The 20329-nt window shown below is 42.8% G+C and overlaps 1 protein-coding gene across 1 annotated transcript in view; it reads left to right on the top strand.

Moving 5' to 3' along the window:
* Positions 1 to 20329, top strand: part of ptprsb (protein tyrosine phosphatase receptor type Sb) — a 178753-nt gene that overhangs the window by 142437 nt on the left and 15987 nt on the right. The window contains exons 20-23 of the mRNA XM_080439207.1: positions 7293 to 7390; positions 10485 to 10608; positions 13742 to 13917; positions 19162 to 19281. Coding sequence (XP_080295333.1) covers positions 7293 to 7390; positions 10485 to 10608; positions 13742 to 13917; positions 19162 to 19281 — 518 coding nt within the window. The remainder of the gene's footprint in view (positions 1 to 7292; positions 7391 to 10484; positions 10609 to 13741; positions 13918 to 19161; positions 19282 to 20329) is intronic.

The raw sequence follows: 20329 nt of genomic DNA, 5'->3' as shown, positions 1-20329 counted from the left end.
CTCAGCAGCAGCAGCCAAGCACCCTGCTTTTTATTATACTGTACTGTATAATAAAAAGAACTGTGTTGTGTTGTGCTGTGCTGTGCTGTACTGTATGTACTGCACTGTGCTGTGTTGTGCTGCCGCAATGGCTGTTTATCACTGAGATTCCATATCATGGCTGTGGGGTAGAAACCTTGTATGTCCAAAACAAAACCTGTGTTCCAATGGATCCAACGTAGTTATTATTTCATCATAAAGCTGCTGTTAATACATTCATTCAATTCATTCATTCAATTCATTGGTTCAACATTCATAAAACCCACATACACACTTGTAACCGCTTTTAAAAATAAATTCCTTCAAGCTCACAACGCGTAGTGATCAGTGGCGTAACGGAAGGGTAGCAAGTGATGCGGTGCGGGGGGGCCACCAGCAGGGGGGGCCCCACCTGCGCTGATACAAATATTTTTGCAGCAAAAAAAAAGAAAAAAGTTGATTTCTATCGGTCAAATAGAACCGAATTAGACCCGAATTAGACCCGAAATGTTTCACGCGTGCAGGTTGTGCATGCGTGAAACTCCCGTGGGGAGGCCCCGCGATTCTGCGTTACGCCACTGGCGACACGTTGTGAGCTTGTAGATCAGCAATTTTTTGCTACTTTTATCCGTTTAGTATGATGAAGTTTACATACAAAAACAAAGGCATAAAAAGTTGAAATATGGAGATATGAGGTTTCTGCCACGATGTCTTGTGTACCATAAATAGTGGCAGCATACATTCCAGGGGCCATAACCAGAGGGAATCCATTGTGAGGTTTGAGCGGTGAAGTGTGTGTGTGTGTGTGTGTGTGTGTGTGTGTGTGTGTGTGTGTGTGTGTGTGTGTGTGTGTGTGTGTGTGTGTGTGTGTTGGCGCTATTACTTTGATCCACTGCCGCATCGCTTCGTGTTTTATTATTATTGTATGATGCCATGTATGGGTATTACTCTGCCCTAAGTCCTACTGTGTGTGTGTGTGTGCGTGCGTGCATGCATGCATGCTTGTAATAATAATACTGTTGAGGGCCAAAAATATTGGGGTTGGGTTTGGAGTTATGCCGACTTATAACTAGCTGCGTGTCAGTGTTGTGCACCGAAAATGACTCATTACTGAGGGCTGGAATCGTACAAGGTTGTCACATGGTTGTGACCTTGTAGATCGGCAGTTTTCGGTTGTGCGACACCGCCACACGACTGAGTATAACTCAGGCTTTTGAGGGTTAGGGTGAAAGTGGCCAAAAAAAACATTAGGTATAAAAATAATTACCCATTACGACCTGGAACGCATCTGTGTCACTTTTTCATTTGAGCTAAAAAAGCATTATTTTACACTTTGGCTATTCAAAAATTGTGAAAATGTGTGCAAATCTTTGAATATATATATTGTTTTAAAGCAAACATTAACTAAAATCTTTGCTTCTGGGGGGTCCCTGGAACATAATATTTTGAGATGGGGGTCCGCAGCTAAATTCATATCATTTTGGGAGGTCCTTGACATGAAAAAGTTTGAAAACCACTGATATAGAAACATACGTTTTTCAGAAAACCGTTTTTAGAAGACATTTTGCAGAATCGGAACCTCAGGCCTCAATGGGTTAAAGAAAGTCCTTGCACACCAACCTAGTAGGACAGGTGTGTATAGCAGTGGTTTGGCTCAGGGAACCCCTGTAAATGTATAACCTTTTCATCCACGGCACCACTGAATTACATTTACTTTACAGCACCTTACATTTATGTCAAATTATGTCAATCTTTCCCCCTAAGATACAATGTCAAAAGGAAAACTTGAGAGAATATCCGTTTCCATTCGGACAGATTGAAAATAACTTCTATACTTGGACTTTAACCACTTAAACCCCAGCATCCCTATTCTGGGGGGAATGTTCACCAAAAAATAGCCGATCTACAAGCTTACAACGTGTCACAACGTGTTGTAAGCTTGTAGATCTGCTTTTTTGGGTGAAGAGACTTGGTGTGCCATAGGCTGAAAAAGATCACACCAAGTACAGTGCAACTCGGGTCCGTTTCACAAAGTTTAGAGGGTCTAAGTGGTTAAACTGAAGTGATATTGACAAATTCCAAATATGAACAAAGTATTCTGAGGCACCCCCAAACCCTGGCGTATAGGAGGAGTGACCAGCCAACGTATTGGAAGAGGAGAAAGTCCCACACACTGTCTTTAATTACAGCAGAATGTATTGAAGCGGACACAATGTTTCCGTCCACTGATCTTCATCAAGTCTTCAGATCAATCCTCAGATACCTGAGGAAGGGCAGTCGACTGAAACGTGGTGATTGCTTCAGTGAATTCTGCTAGTGAAGACAAAGACATTTATTATCAATGGAGTATAGAAACCAGCCCCAGATCCCAGTCCAGGGATCATCTCACCACAGGACGGGGCTCACGTGTGATTTAACAAAGCGGTCACATCCTGCCAATCACAGCGTAAGAACGGGCCGGTGTCTGTTGATAAATCGATCTGAAAATGATGAAAACGATCTGAAAACGATCGCCATTTAAGTAACTAGGGCTGTCCCCGACTCAGGATTCATTGAGTCGACTCAGAGTCGCGGGTTTAATGCAGAATCGACGGAGTCGTTTTATATAAAAAGGTCACCGGGGGGAGGGCGCATGCCGCAAGTGCTGCTTTAAAGAGTAAACATTGGACTTTTTTAGGGTCTGTGTCCTTCGTTTCCTTGAAATGCTTCCAAACTTTTAACTTTTTTTTTAGACATGTTTTCACTTTTCACCTGTGATATAACCACTCCTCCTCCACTCCTTGCAACGCGTGTTTCTCCTGCTAGTTTACCGCGCATGCGCACCCCCCCCCCCCCCCCCAAAGAAAGCTCGACTCAAGGAATGCGAGTCGACGTCAGGCTCACTTTTAGGGGACATCCCTAGAAGTAACACGCCCATGTCTCGTCTCGCGAGCCAATATGGAAGAAGAGGAAATTCTCTTGTGTGGAAAGTTACCCTTCCAATCATATCAGTGGCCTCACACACCTGTTTTGCGCATAGCCCCAGACACAGATATAACGCCTGACACAAACATATCAAGAATATGACCTCAGTCGTAACAGCACCAGTCCAATCAAACAAACTAAAACGTGTCATAGAGTCAGAACAATACGGTGTAGAAGAAAATCACTGATGTGGAAATACAGTAGTAAATCTCTAACTTCTAGCCGTCATTCACACTTTAAAAGAAAGCTAAATGAAAACCTGAAACTTGCATTACATAAATAAAACTATTTTACTAGACGTTGCGTTGTCTTGTTTCCCATAGGCTACGCTGTTGAATGAACAGACTTGCCAAGCATAACTTTCGACGTGGTGAATCAGGTCTTTCACATAGTCCCCAGACCCAAAATGTATGTAACGACTGGAATAGGTTTTGAATATTAATTTCACCCAGCACTGAGAATATGACGCCCTGGAGACATGGCCATGCGCTGCTGTTTTGCAAAATGAATATCCTCTTGGCACACGCGCGCTTAGGTCTTAATAGAGCCAGATGTCGAGATATCTGAATGTTAAAGCTTCCGTTTAAATGGGTGACTGATTAAACTTCTAACCTGATATGATATATTGTTAATTGATATTAACTCTATAACTGCCAAAGACGTTTATAAACGTCTTTGAGAAATTAGCTGTTGCCTGCCAAAGACGTTTAAAAACGTCCTAAAAAAAAAAAAAAAAAAAAAAAAATTCTAAAAAGATTCTCTAATTATTTAGTATTGACACCTTTTCGATATTCCAAACGAATAAGGAGATAACAATTTCCAAAGATTTGCTGCTCCATCCACTTCAATGTTAAAATTGAAACGGACAAACAATTCACAATGTTTTTTGGTTTGAAACTGCTGGTTTTGAGCTATTTTCAAACATCAAACAACACATGACAACAAGGTCAAATTGACCTCGTTGACATTTGTGAAACCACACCTGAATTTTCTGGGGATCAATCATACTTGAGAAAAATATTTTGTGGCTATGCGAAAAGGTACCAAAATCGGTCAAAACCCTGGCAGGCTACAGACTGTTTCTGAAAAAACTCTGGCAGGGTAAGAGTTAATAACATGTTCTTTTTTATTTTATTTATTAGAGTAGCCAATTATTTTTTTACCCCCTTTTTCTCCCCAGTTTATCCGTTATGCCAATGAATTCCTCCCCACAGACATTTCTGTGTCACCGCTGTTGTATCCTACGTTGTACCGGGAGGACGTAGAGCCTTCATCCTACTTCTCCCGCCAAAAACACTCCCCGTTGACAGGTGTAACCCCCCCCCCCCACCCCCCCCAGCCCGTAGGAATACGTGCAATGACTAATATCACTGTCCACGCCCGGCTTCCCTCCCTTAAACACGGGCCATTTGTGTTGGCATGGACGCCTGACAAAGCCGGATGCACCACGATGGATTCGAACCCACAACCTCTGTGGTGGTGGGTGTGGACAACTACCGTAATTTTCGCACTATAAGCCGCACCTGACTATAAGCCGCAGCAGCTAAATTTAATGTTTGGAACATATATAAGCCGCACTGGACTATAAGCCGCGGGTGTAAAATCCATAGATTTAGGAGGTCCCCTAGTGGCCGTTAGCTGTAAAAATCCATAGATAAGCCGCACCGTTATATAAGCCGCAGGGTCGAAAAATGGGACAAAAGTCGCGGCTTATAGTCCGAAATTTACGGTACTCATTTATGTATAGGGTTATGTTAGATACTGTAGATGTTTGGTTACACCATTTGAAGTGAATACGTGGCTGCTGCTGATGTCGGTAACCAGAAGGCTCGACCCAAACACACATGTTTTTTCGCGGACGTCCCGCTCGCCCCCCCCCAGCGGTTATTTTATTCTTGTTTTACTGAGGTTACGTTTAGGAATAAGGTTAGGCTAGGGTAGGTACACCTCACAAAAACATACAGTAATCCTGGTCTCTATACTGCCTCCCCCTGGTCAGCCGGGGCGCCTGATGGAGGGGAAGGAAGGAACTGGTTGGAATAACGTGTTCCTTCCACGAGCTACGTCCTACCGGGGAAACTCCCCCCCTGTCAGGTGATAAGAAGGCTTGTTAGCTCTCATGCATTGAAGGAGGCATGAGCTCGGCTCTGGGCTCTCCCTAGGCTGGCAGAGGGAGTGTATAGCGTCCAAGATTACTTAGACAATTGGTACTGGGTGAAAAAAATAGGGTTGCAAAATCGTGGGATAAAAAAATCAAAAAGAGGAATAAGGTTAGGTTCATGCATAGTTTTACTGAGGTTACGTTTGGGAATACCTGGTGGTGACCGTTCCGAAATCGCCGGGTTTGACCCCTGGGCGATCGTTCTTGTATTCCTGATATCCAGATGCCTGTCAGATTGTGAGACAATGCTGCACTGCATGTCTACCATGGAAAAGGATTTACGTACACGAGCTGGAGACCTGACGTGAGGTTTGAGAGTTGTGGGTATACGTTCACATCAAAGTGATGGAATGGTAAATGCCCCTTTTTTTGGTCTGCGCAAGGTTGATAAATGAGGGCCAGTGTGTGAGATGTTTTCCTCTTCTAAAAATGGCATTCATAAAAAATGTTTATGTTCTCAACAACTACAGTATAGTAACGCAAGTGTGTGTGTGTGTGTGTGTGTGTGTGTGTGTGTGTGTGTGTGTGTGTGTGTGAGAGAGTGTGAGTGTGTTTTTCTGTACGTGCGTGCGGGTATACAATATCTCTGCCGGAGTGCGCACGCCTCCTAATTAGCGTTGTGTCTGTTTGCTTTCTCTGAGTCATTGCCCCTCTGATCACAGAGAAAGCAATTTATCAAAGAAAAAGCCTTTCCACACAGAGCCACTGGCCTCGCTGTGTGCCAGCAGCATGGATCAAAATGGATTTCCTGCTTTAATGATACGTGCTGTGCTCTTATTCTGTAATTATCCTGCTGTACCCTTATTCTGTAATTATCCTCACCATGTCTGTGGGTGTGAGTGAGGCTGGCCTTATCTCGTGCAGTGGTGGAAAGTAGCCTAACTAGGTACATTAAAGGCAGGGGAAGTGATTTTCTTTGGTTAAAATAAGTGTTAAATAGCTCTATATTCTGATGGTAATCATTGCTATAGAGTGTGTGTTCAGTAACAGGGGTCTCCCTGTCTCTCCAGCTCTTTATTAAACAGAAAATACATTTTCAAGTGGGTGGAACATTTTCAGCCAATCAGAAAAGAGTACCCATTTACCAGCTTCAATTTTATAGTGTTCCAGTTCCAATCTTATCTGCTTATTTCTCATGCCATCACTTCTAATTTCACTTGTTTAATATGCATTCTGCGCAGGTTTCTCTCTCCTGATTGGATAAAATTGGTTTTGGTATTGGTTTATTAGTCAAGTGCTTAGATTCAGTGTTTTAATTTCAACTTTAAACCTAACCTGAATGATGAAAGTGCTTAATGCTAAATGAAACCATTGAGGCATGGTTGGTAATAAATGCCACTTTATGTTTCTGGGGATCCGTTTCAAAAGCCACACTCAACACACACAACCTCCCCAGGTAAAGGACACACTTATGTAATGAATTCTGGAGTTTATTTTCAGACATTTGTTTTTTATGAGAAACAGCAATCAACACATTCTCACTGTCTAGCCGTTAAAGGGATGACGGCTGGGGACGGATTTGTCCATACGTCACTATGTGACATTCCGGTGGGGGATTTTGTGCTGTATCCAACATGGCAGCCATGTAAAACAAGCACGCAAAAAATGGTATCCCTACCTGAAAATGCATGTTCTGTTTACTAAAGAGCTGGAGAGACATGGAGACTCCTGTTACTGAACAAACACTCTATAGCAATGAGTACTATCAGAATATAGAGCTATTTAACACATATTTTAACCAACAACAAAAAAAAGATCACTTACCCTACCTTCAACTCAAGTACTGTACTAACTACGTTAGGTACTTTATTTGAGTTGTCAATAATGTATACTTCTACTCCACTACATCTCAGAAGCATATTGTATTATTTAGTCCCACTACATCTATTTTAAAGCTTTAGTTACTATGTAGATTTAGATTATTATTTAGCCCTATTTTATACTTATACTTTGTATACGTAGTTTCCGAAAGCTTTTGAAAAATGTTGAAAACTTAGGGGGAAAAACTGTGAAATGTGGCATTCTACATAAGTACTTTTACTTTTAGTACAAATGTTTTGATGACAAAACTTTTGTTCTTTTTACAAGGCTCTTTAAATACAGGACTTTAACTTCATGACTGTGTATTCCCCCCCCCCCCCCCCCTCAGGTATGATGAGTCACCCTCCCATCCCCATCAACGTATTGGCAGAACACACGGAGCTGCTGAAAGCCAACGACAACCTGAGGCTGTCGCAGGAGTACGAGGTGAGGAACAAATCCTCTGCTACGGATCATCCAAGGTTTCAGAGAGCCTGCTGCCATTGGCACTTCAGTGGAACATCAGTGGATTGTCCAAGCATTGGATTTGCCAAGTGTGAAATGGTGCCTGGTGCCTAATTTCACACCAGGCAAAATCAACATTAAGACCTGGAACGCATCTGTGTCACTTTTTGATTTGAGCTAAAAAGCATTATTTTACACTTTGGCTATTCAAAAATAGCAGATATACAAGCTTGTAGATCTGCTATTTTTGAAAAATTATGAAAATGTGTGCAAATCTTTGAATATATATAGTTTTAAAGAGAACATTTGTAACTAAAATCTTTGCTAATGGGGGGGTCCCTGTAACAACATATTTGGAGATGGGGGTCCGCGACCAAATACATATCATTTTGGGGGTCCTTGACATGAAAAAGTTTGAGAACCACTGATATAGAAACATACGTTTTTTTCAGAATACTGTTGGGATTTAGAAGACATTCGTAGAATCGGCCTCAGGTCTTAATGGGTTAAACAATGTTACAAAGTGCTTAACAACATCAAATCAAACAGTGAATCAAAGATCATAGACAATTACAACAGTACAAATAACTAGTAAAGTGAAGAGAAGTATGTAGAGGTCAGATTGTCTGTACATGACATGTTAGCCTTGGACCAAAGACTGTCAGAGATTTAGTTCATCCATTCTGACACTTGTGAATGTCATTGTAATTCCTCATTTCCATTGAGTGTTTATTTTATTATATATATATTTTTTTATGCAATTGTGAACAATAGCCAAGTCAGGTCATGGTTTTGAAGGTGGTCTTCCATCGGTCTCCCCCAGATGGTTGTTAAAGGGCAAGACCACTTTGGTAGAGGTTTGGGTTGTGTAGTTACCTTGCCATGATGGCAACTCCAAAGGTGGACAAGAAATCAAAAATAATTGCTCCATTGATTAGAAATTGATAATTCAAATTATTATGCTCTGCATTGACTTACATTGCACGGTGAAACAGCTCTCAAAGTCACTCTCTTAGCCCATAAACAAACACAAATAAAGCTGATTCAGACAATATAGAACATCACAAAACCCAGTACTGTTTTCTTTTTAAATAAAAGTGTTAACATCCTATTGATTTTACTATTTTATTAGGATATTCAAATAGTAAAAAAATACCGGCTTTCACCTGCTGTGCCACAACTTCTGGCAGGGACTGATAAAATGTAGCTCAATGGCACAGACAGGATTAAAACACCACACAACAGTACAGAGCACAAATGACCCGTAACGGTCAGGTAACATCCGTGGCTTCAGGGTAAGCACTTCATATTTTCAATTTGTACATTTATGAAGAAGTATACCAGCATTAGACATGGAATTCCACTGGCTTTTCCAGTGGGAAATCTCAGAGACTGTCAGAGATGACACCAATGTCAGAATCAATAAAAGAAAAAATCTCTGACAGTCTTGGTCTGCATGGCATTAGCATCTCTGTGTATACCATACATCACTTGTTCTCAAAGTTGGGGTCCGGGGACCCCCAGGGGTCCTTGAGGGGGTTCCAGGGGGTCCCCAGCTAGATGAGGAACAGTTTAAACTCTGAAGTTCGGAGTTTGTATTTTAGCTATTGTCGAAAGATGTTGACAACATTTCTCTTATGGGGGTCCCTGGCAGTAGTTTCAGGTGAGGGTGTGTGGCCAAATACATATCAATTTGGGGGTCCTTGACATGAAAAGAGTTTGAGAACCACTGGCATAGATCAAGGGGTCCTCAACCGTTTCCAACACCAAGGCCCACCTATTCATTCATCATTACAACCTGTCGGGGACCATAGAATTACCTTTCTCAACAAATTGGCTTTTATTTTCTCGTTTATTAGTCAAGTGCTTAGATTCAGTGTTTTCATTTCAACTTTAAACCTAAGCTGAATGATGAAAGTGCTTATGCTAAATAAAATCATTGATGCATGGTTGGTAATAAAATGCCACTTTATGGTTCCGTTTCAAAAGCCACACTCAACACACACAACCTCCCCAGGCAAAAACGTCATTATGTAAATGAATTCTGAAGTATATTTTCAGACATGTATTTTTATTTTTATGAGGAACAGCAATCAACGCATTCTCACTGTCTAGCCATTAAAGGGCTGACGGTTTTGGGGACGGATTTGTCCGCATACGGCGCTATATGTGACATAACACGCAATGTCATTTACAGCTAAACGTCAGCGCAACACTTATGGAATACTTTCATTACCGTAAGCAAGGAAATACTTGGTTTTGTTGTTACTTTTGGTTCAATTTATTAATTATTTTATAAAGTAGCCGTGTAATAAGCGGGATAATTGAGGGGTCGCCGGTCATTATTGATAGATAAACCCCGAAACAGGGTGATTAGGCACCGACGCGTAGCATCCTGAAAAGTAACGCTTTTGTTTTGGACATACAAGGTTTCCACCCGACAGCCACGAGTCGTAATACAATATTTGATGGATGTCACTCAGTGTTTTTCCATTAGTCTATAACATGGAACAGACAGCCGGCCAACACTAAATCTCCTGGGTTGTTTTTACAACCTCCGGCCCTGACCACTAAATCCACCAGAATGTTACCAGCTGCTGTAAACGTCCAACAGTGTGAACCGAGGGGCAAACCCCCCGTCACTGGAATTGAAGCTCCCTTCCGGGTTCTCGTTCAGCCTGCTGTTCCTATTAATGGCCCAGCAGATGTCGCTAATAATCTCAATAGAGTCAATAGAAGGTTTTGGGGCGAACTTTACACTTGATTTTATTACCTTAGTAACCCTTTCCATAAACACTATGTTTTCAATCGCAAGTTTAAAGTTTAATCTAATTTAAAGTAAAATGAATGATAAAGTAGAGTATGTTTATAGGGTTTCTACTGGTTCTACCAAGTGAAGACCCGCCCTTGCTGCGATTGCAGCCAATAGCGTTAATTTCCGGTTGCATTTCGGACCGGATATAGAAAGATGGCTTATTTGAAATCGCAGAAAAATAGGCTTCATTTACGGTCTATAGAAACCAATTGCCATATTTTTTTACGGTCTTTGTGAACATGTTTCTTTCTCCCCATGCAGTCCATCGACCCAGGGCAGCAGTTCACCTGGGAGCACTCTAACCTGGAGGTCAACAAGCCCAAGAACCGCTACGCAAACGTCATCGCATACGACCACACCCGAGTCATCCTGGCTCCCATTGAATGTAGGTACAATCCATACAAGAACCACTATGCTAATGTCTTAGCATACATACAAGAACCACTATGCTAATGTCATAGCATACATACAAGAAACTCTATGCTAATGTCATAGCATATACATACAATAACCGCTACGCTAACGTCACAGCATACGTCCACACCCGAGTCATCCAGGCTCCCATTGAAGGTAGGACAGTGCTTTGGTGAGGTGGAAGCAAAAATGTTGATGTTGCACCCCTATGTGTGATTACAAAATAATCATAAAATTGCAGATCTACAAGTTCACAATGTGTCGCATCGCAACCCGTTGTGAGCTTTGCACGACCCCATTGTGCAACAAAGTTTTAAATAGGGCTTAAGTGACTAATCAGTCTCATTGATTTAGTCACTTGTTAAAAAAATCGATTTGATTTTTTTCACGTTGATTCAGCCTACATTAACACATTCCATGCCAGAGTTTAATCTCATAATGTACTCACCAGTGCCAGCGTTTTATTGTTGTTTTTTTGTTTTTTTCATGTCGCCACAGACCTCGCTAAATAAGTTAAAAGTGCGCGTTCATTTGGTTCTAAACACACAGCGGATCTGTGAGAAACGGCCAGCGAAAACAGTTTCCAAATCCGAGCCGCCATCTTGAAGATACAACGGATCAACGCTAAACAGTGATCAGCGAGGAGAAAAACAACAACCGAGAACATCGAGTTTTAAACAGGATCCCAGACAGGAAGCGGATACGATCGAAAAAAACGGAACCCGAATAATTATGTTTCCGACCGGAAACCGGAAACGGAAATGGATCAAAAAAATTCGGAAAGTGCACCTGGGGCAAAATCAATGGGAATCGGCGGTTCGCGTAGATCTACGCGACTGGCACGCTGCGGCTTTAAATAGGTTCGCGTAGATCTATGCGATTGGCATTCAATGTGTTAAAAAATAACACAAATTTGAAAACGTGCTTCTCGATTATTTGATTAATCAAAAAAGCAATCAATAGAATAATCAATAAGAAGATCATCGATAGTTGCAGCCAGCAGGAAAAAAAGCTTGTCCAAGAGTCCTTATAGATTGTGGGTACAAACAGGAAAACAGTCCTTGTAGATTAGGGATACTGTATGGGGATAAGGGATCGGGTAAGGAGGAGGAGGGGGGGGGGGGGGCGTACTGTGTGATGGATATGAAATATGAAAAATGATAAACAGAGTGATGCCAGAGTGGCTCTGTGTGTGTGTAGCGGTGTGAGATTGACAAACATTGCGTTCCAGTACATCTAGCGGCGCTGCAGCACAGCCACAGAGAAACGATTGGATTCGCTGCCTGTGAAGAATTGAACAGTCTATTCTTTTTTTTTTTTTGGTCTATTTGTTTGTTCTCATTTTGAAGTCAGGCAGCAGTCAGCTCTAAATCCCAACCTTGTTTCCTTGGAGCCCCCCCCCCCCTCTCTTCTTACCAGTGGTGGAAGAAGTACTCAGATATAAGTAAAAGCAGCAATACCACAATACTCTGTTACAAGTAAAGTACAAGGCCTTTGTTCAAAATGTAACTTGAGTAAAAGTACAAAAGTATTGGCATCAAAATATACTTACAGTACCATAAGTTAAAGTACTAATGTTTGAAAATAGCAGATCTACAAGCTTGTGGATCTGCTATTTTCAAATAGCCTATGTATACAATAGGGCTAAAGTGGTTAATGTGTGTTTTATAATATAGTTATTTGTATCTGCAAAGTAAATAGTAACTGAAGATTTCAAATTATTGTAGTGGAGTAAAAGTACAATATTTGCCTCTGAGATGTAGTGGAGTAGAAGTAAAAGTATTGCAAATTGGAAATACTCTAGTAAAGTCAAAAGTAACAAAAAAAATTGTGGTGGAAAGTAACTAAGTACATGTACTTAGTTACTTTCCACCACTGCATGGAGAACATCCAGGCAGACAGTGGACCAAAGCAACAAGTTTAAAGTGTTGGACCTCCTCCAAACAGACGAGGCCTGGGGACGAACCTTCTGCCAAAGTACAGAAAAGTACAAAAACAAAGGAGTGGGCCTGGTATAGAGCCCTGGGGAAATAATGTTTGAATGTTTGTAAACAAACGGGTATTTCGGGGTATGAATGTCTACGGACATTTTCACAATATAAAATAAAGTGTCCAGAACTCTAGCTCTAGTTTGTCAACCTGTGGATATTTAGAACAAAATAATATATTTCTATTCTAACAGTCAAAGTGTGCTGTTCTTCCAGAAATAAGGTTAATGAATAATACTGCTTCTATGAGACACTGCCGGCATTGTCTACGTGGAAATACATCGTTGGTTGTAGTGATGTCATGATGATTCGGTCTATAGGGTTCAAAGGGATAGTTCACCCAAAAAATTACTTATTTTCTATCAACTACACACCCCATGAAGCCTTGAATTCATGGATTTCTTTTTGTTTTTGTCGCATTCCTAAACCAATAATGTGATGACCGGCGGAAAGATGCTAATGTCTCCAGTAGGAGACTCAAAGTTGACACTTTGAGGCTCCTACCGGAGAGACTGCCGGTCATGAAATTATTGGCTTAGGAATGCGACAAAAACAAAAAAATCTCTATGAATTCAAGTCTCCATGGGGTGACTAATTGATTGAAAATAAGTCATTTTGGGGGTGAACTATCCCTTTAAGTGTTTATGAGCGTGTGATGGGGTGTGCAGGTATCCTGGGCAGTGACTACATCAATGTCAACTACAGTGTGTGTGTGTGTGTGTGTGTGTGTGTGTGTGTGTGTGTGTGTGTGTGTGTGTGTGTGTGTGTGTGTGTGTGTGTGTGTGTGTGTGTGTGTGTGTGTGTGTGTGTGTGTGTGTGTGTGTGTGTGTGTGTGTGTGTGTGTGTGTGTGTGTGTGTGTGTGTGCAGGTATCCTGGGCAGTGACTACATCAATGCTAACTACATAGTGTGACGGTGTGTGTGTGTGTGTGTGCAGGTATCCTGGGCAGTGACTACATCAATGCTAACTATATAGTGTGACGTTGTGTGTGTGTGTGTGTGTGTGTGTGTGTGCGTGCGTGCGTGCGTGCGTGCGTGCGCGGGCATCCTGGGCAGTGACTACATCAATGCTAACTACATAGTGTGACGTTGTGTGTGTGTGTGTGTGTGTGTGCAGGTATCCTGGGCAGTGACTACATCAATGCTAACTACATAGACGGCTACAGGAAGCAGAACGCCTACATCGCCACTCAGGGCCCGCTGGCAGACACCTTCGGAGACTTCTGGAGGATGGTGTGGGAGCAGAGGGCCGCCTCCGTGGTCATGATGACCCGCCTGGAGGAGAAGTCACGGGTATGTTGGATGATAATATGGATGATAATGGAGGAGAAGAAGTCACGGGTATGTTGGATAATACGGCACAAAATCAAGCGCCGCAGATTGATGTGACCCAGGTGCCTCTAGAGCCTTTGATTAGACAGCGAGCGGTTTGTTATTGAGTTCAGAGGTTCATTATTCAATGGCTTCCAACCAAGCCGTGTTAACCCATTGACTGCCAGAGTTAAAACCTCGTTCATAGCAGCCCTTGCCAGCGATTTTCGTGTTTTTTTGTTTTGTTATTTTGTTATTTAATTCACATATAGAAAGTCTAGCTGGACAGTTGAATCGTTTTGATCGTTCCACCACTAGAGAGCAGCACATACCAGCTTGATCGCCTCTCGATCACACTCGGCCCCCCCCACACCCACTCACACAGTCAAACACATGAACCGGAAGTGAAATGTCTCAGATTCTGTGATCGGCGAAAATTACGATGTCATACACAACGGGGATGACTGTTCGTCACCCAGACCATAGATTATAGGAGGGGAGGTCTCCGATCGGTTTTTATAGCGTGTGAAAAACCGTTTGTTTCCCTATTATGGTCGAAAATGACTGGGGGGGGGAATGTAAAACCGAAAACGGAACCCAAGCAATGAAACCGGATGCAGTGGTGGTTGAAGTAAGTGGAACCTGAAACTTAGCCTGATTCATAACAGAATAGCGTGATCAGAGCATAAAGATCAATAAAGACCATAGATCGCATTAATGCGATCCTGGCGGCCAGGCGCGCTATTTATTAGATCGCATTAATGCGATAATGGCGGCCAATGAGTTAATAACAGTGACAACAACTCTTTAACTGCCAGAGTAAAGTGTAATAGTGTCACCCCAGTGCCAGCAAAAACGAGTGTTTTTACCGACCTTTGAAAAATCATGGAATATTTTCCGTGAACGCTGTCCGCACGGAGATCGCCTCATTACACGCACACGCCTCTCGGGAGTCTCAGATTATTAATTTTTTTTATCCCCGCGTGATAATCCATTGCACAGCTGTGGCCTGTTGAATGTGCCTTGTTTTGTCCGTAAAGCAAGAGGAACGGAGATATAGGGTTTTTTCCCACTGGAAATAAACAGGACGTTTATTTCTGACGTCTGACGTCATCTGGCAGTGAAAGCATCATTCATAGGGTAGCCAACATCACCATCTGGTAGAAAGCCACTGAAAAGCCCCCAACACGTCTTAGCGCGTCCATGGCACTGTGGACTAAGTGCCAACGGACGCGTCTACACGTCCATCGCAATCAAAGAGTTAAAGGTGGTGATCAGTGTTCGGTAACGTTACTTTTAAAAGTAACTCGTTACTACAGAATTAAAAGGTATTCCGTTTCGTTACGGGATTACCTTCTGAGAAAAGTAACTTGTTAGATTATTTTTGCGCTACCGACGATTAAAACCCCTCTGCGAAGAAGATTGGTATAAACATAAAATCAAGAGTGCATCCTACTGGAGTGACCACCAGTCTTGTGTTGTGGAGCTGTGCTAGGCTTCACCAAGGACCAATTTGCATTGACGTACTCCTCCTTTTTTCACCAATAAATCCAAAAATAATGTGAATACATCCACGACCGTACTAAAGGGCAACCTCTCCGTCTTCTCTCAGTCTCTGCCATGTCGCAGGTCCGACAAATTAATGTCATAAAAACAAGACCAGTAGTAATACCTTCAGCCGAGTGTCACACCAAAATTGGTGACCCATTGAATAGAATGACTACGCAATCACCACAGACTGCAGAAGCATCGGTCACCCATGTTCGTGTAACATCCGTGCAAGTCTCCGTCGACAGAGACGAGCTCATCCATTTATCAGGAAATGGATTTTCCTTTTCCTTTGTGGCAACAGGGAAAGAACGAAGGAAATATTGGTCTTAACACATTGGGTGCCAGAATTTTATAATAACAGAATACGTTCGGTGCCGGGAATCTCACCGTTAAGCTCCATTGTGCTGTTTAAAGCTGTAGACTCCATGACGAGCAATCCATGAAAAAAAAAGCATGCCTCCGTTTTACCCGATGGTCCTGGCTAACGGCTGGAACGATAACATCTCTCACGCGAGTAACAATGGCGGAGCGCTCGCGGATGCAAAATGAGTTGTTTTCCCCAGCGTAAAAAGTTTCGGAGTTATAGGCGTTTTAGAGAAGGAAATAGACCGGAAGCGGATGGGGAGCCATGTTTTTGACATGATGATCCATCTGGCCCTTCCTTCTCAGAATCGCCTAGGGTGATCCCAGAGCTGCTCTAGCCCCTCCCGCATGGAAATAAACGAAAAAAACAAAAAGATAAAAAAAATGTGTATATATACGTTTTTTAGGAAAGTTGGCACTCCACGGGTGTATTTGCAAAACCGTATTAATACGGTTTTGGCACTCAATGTGTTAAATGTAACGAAGTAGCTGCATTATTTTGGAACAGGTAACTAAGTAATCGAGTACTCTTAATTGCAAAACTAACGTGGGTAAGACCCGATTTTTGAAAAATGTGGACACGGCTCACAAAAGCGCCAATTTTTTTCTACATGCTCTCCATCACCATAGGTTTCATTTTGGAAGGGTAGCCACGTCATCAAGATGGCAGAAGGCGGCCATCTTGGATTGCAAAGATGGCCACCAAGTAATATCTATAAGTGCCAATATCTCGGCTTCCAAGCCACTTAGAATGTCAATCTTGGTGTCTAAATATACATTTTATGGGACAAGGATTGCAATAAAACTATAGGGAATATCAATACGTGACTAATTCTGCCATTATTAGATCATTTGGTTGATTCTGGCCATATATGTACACAATTGTATTAAAATGTATGTGTCGGCTAGATCATGCACAACATATTGGTATGAATTTTTATCAAACTTTGACAGATCTGACTCTTGAGCAGGAGTATGTTTTTAGAAAAAGGAAATAAACAACACCACCATGAAGAAGGAATGGCTACACAAAGGACGTTCAAAGAGCAAACACTAGCACTTGTGCACACCATCAGTGGGATGGGCAATCCGTTCGTAGATGATAGCCACGAGCTTCTAATGTTGGACACACGAAATGTGATTGACGAGTCAGTGGTTAACACAGTCCGCACTGTGGAATCAGTGGGCAGAGAACAGTACGACAAGTACCATAAGACAGTGATCATGGACCGCACACACTCCATTCATGAGCCCATCAAAAAGAACTCACTGCCTCTCTTCAGATGCCCAACACTCAAGATCAAGACCAAGCAGGCAGGGCAGATCTCAATGTTGAAGGATGATGTGGCACTCTTCTCCCGGTTATATATAGCCACGCAACACAGAGAGGGGAACATGAGCACCTTCTTTAAACATGAAAACCATCCATACCCTCCCTCTCTATCTGACAGAGGGAAACTACGGCTGGGAAAGAAGTCAGATCTGCTAAATATTCTGACACAGAAGACACAAGAAGAACCTCCAGCTACGTTTGATGTCAAAGTACTCGATGGAGCTGCTGTGGTGCACTTCCTGTCCACTACCAACATTACCACATTTGACGAATATGCCAGTTGTGTCTTTGTTCCCCACATCATGAAACACCTGGAGATCTCCAAAAGAGTTGATGTGGTCTGGGATACGTACATCACCAGCAGCATAAAAGAGTCAACAAGGGAGAAGCGAGGCAAAGGGATACGACGGAAGGTGGCTGGTCAGAACAAGCTGCCGGGGAATTGGTCAGATTTCCTGCGTGATCCTACAAACAAGCAGGAACTCTTTGCCTTTCTCTCTGGGAAGATTGCATCCACTGCCTGGCCAGAGGGCAAGCTGGTCTTCATCACATATGGCATCACAGTGGTCGGCACAGACACCAGCCACTCGATGCTGCCATGTAACCATGAAGAGGCCGACACCAGGATAGTGATTCACCTGCTTGATGCCCTGGAACATGGCTGTTCTACCTGCTTGATACGCACTGTGGATACGGATGTTGTCGTTATCCTCATCGGCAAGTTCCATGCCCTGCTCGCCAAGTATCCAGCTGCAGACATCTGGGTTGCTTTTGGCACTGGCAAGAACTACACCTATGTTCATATAAACACGATCTGCCATGCTCTGGGCAAAGACAAGTCCACAGCACTTCCCGTCTTCCACTGTTACACAGGCTGTGACACAACATCAGCATTCAGCGGGAAAGGGAAGAAGTCAGCATGGGTGGCGTGGAAGTCCTACCCTGAGGTCTCCCAGGCCTTCAACTACATGGCAGAAAATCCATACACTTCTGTGACCATAGATGCCCAACACTTTCAGCTTCTTGAGCGTTTCACAGTCATCATGTATGATAAGACAAGTGATATGGAATCTGTCAATGAAGCACGACGAGAGTTGTTCTGCCAGAAGAACAAAACGATGGAACACATTCCACCAACGCAAGATTCACTGCTGCAGCACGTGAAGCGAGTTGCCTACCAGTCTGGGATCTGGGCCACATCTGAACTGGCCCAGCAGCCGACACCCAGTCCAGAAGGATGGGGATGGACATTGGATGACAACAACCAGGTCTGGCTTCCTGTGTGGAGCATTCTACCGATGGCGTCAAAAGCCTGCAATGAACTGGTCAAGTGCGGTTGTAAAAGACCTTGTGGTGCAAGGTGCTCAAGGCACACTGGAATTGCACAGATCTTTGCAGTTGTCAATGTGACAAATAATTTGAATGTTGTTATCCTGGAAAGTGAAGCTAATAATCTTCAATTCTCTTCATGCTCCATTTTTCAATGTGTCTGAAAATTATGTACATACATTGGCAGAATCAACCAAATTATCTAATCTTGGCAGAATTAGTCACTTATTGATATTCCCTATAGTTTTATTGCATTCCTTGTCCCAGAAAATGTATATTTTGACACCAAGATTGACCTTCTAAGTGGCTTGGAAGCCGAGATATTGGCAATTATAGATATTACATGGTGGCCATCTTTGCAATCCAAGATGGCCGCCTTCTGCCATCTTGATGACGTGGCTACCCTTCCAAAATGAAACCTATGGTGATGGAGAGCATGTAGAAAAAATTTGGCGCTTTTGTGAGCCGTGTCCACATTTTTTTGTTAACAGCCCTCACTAGTTAGGTTTACTGCGGCCGTTACCCAAAAAAGTATTCCGTTACAGTCACGGCATTACTTGTAACGCCGTTATACCCCCAACACTGGGTGTGATGTCATATCCTGTGTGTCATATCCTGTGTGTCATATCCTGTGTGTCATATCCTGGCAGATAAAGTGTGACCAGTACTGGCCCAGCCGAGGCACAGAGACGTACGGCATGACCCAGGTCACCCTGCTGGACACCATGGAGCTGGCCACCTTCTGCGTTCGCACCTTCTCCCTGCACAAGGTACCGTCTGTCTGTCTGTCTGTCTGTCTGTCTGTCTGTCTGTCTGTCTGTCTGTCTGTCTGTCTGTCTGTCTGTCTGTCTGTCTGTCTGTCTGTCTGTCTGTCTGTCTGTCTGTCTGTCTGTCTGTCTGTCTGTCTGTCTGTCTGTCTTGCTGCCGAGCCAGTCAAACCAAAGCTTCTATGGGAAACTTAATGGGAACAGACAACTGGTATCATAATATTATGCCACCTTCTGGAAACCACAGTTCTACACAGATAGCCTGTTAAGTGTCTTTACCCAGTGAAATATAATGCCTTAGCCTCCCCAGTTCACTGTTACCAGCCAGAAACAATTATTGCATTAACCCATTAAGACCTGGAACTGTGTCATTTTTAGATTTGAGCTAAAAAGCATTATTTTACACTTTGGGCTATTCAAAAATAGCAGATATACAAGCTCATAGCGCGGCACCGAGTGCCGCGCTACGAGCTTGTAGATCTGCAATTTTTGAAAATTCGTGAAAATGTGTGCAAATCTTTGAATATATATATATTTTTAAAGCAAACATTTTTAACTCAAATTTTTGCTTCTGGGGTTCCCTGGAACAAAATATTTTGATGGGGGTCCGCAGCCAAATACGTATAATTCTGGGGGTCCTTGACATGAAAAAGTTTGAGCACCACTGATATAGAAACATAGGTTTTTCAGAAAACTGTTGAGATTTAGGAGACATGTAGAATCGGCTTCAGGTCTCAATGGGTTAAAAAGAGCCAGCCATCACCATGGGACCATGGAGCGAGCGGTGGATAAGAGACAGAGAGAGAGAGAGAGAGAGAAAGAGAGGGAGAGAGTAGAATACATTACACTGCAGCTAATGGAGTGAACAAGGCCACCGTCCTCTACTTGATCACAGTGTGAGGCAGACAGTAGTTCCTGCTAGCTAGCTGACACCGGGCTAATCTAGAAGTGTTACGCTAGCAGTAGTCTCTGTGGCCTACTTTCAGCGCTGTGTTCTACCCATAGAGTTAAAAATAATAGAGAGGGCACTCGATATTAGCCTGGTAAACCC

The sequence above is a fragment of the Gymnoscopelus braueri genome (genome assembly GCF_963280865.1).
Source record: "Gymnoscopelus braueri genome assembly, chromosome: 10".
Lineage (NCBI taxonomy): Eukaryota > Metazoa > Chordata > Actinopteri > Myctophiformes > Myctophidae > Gymnoscopelus > Gymnoscopelus braueri.
The sequence above is the reverse complement of the archived record's forward strand: the minus strand, read 5'-3'. Positions and strand labels throughout refer to the sequence as shown.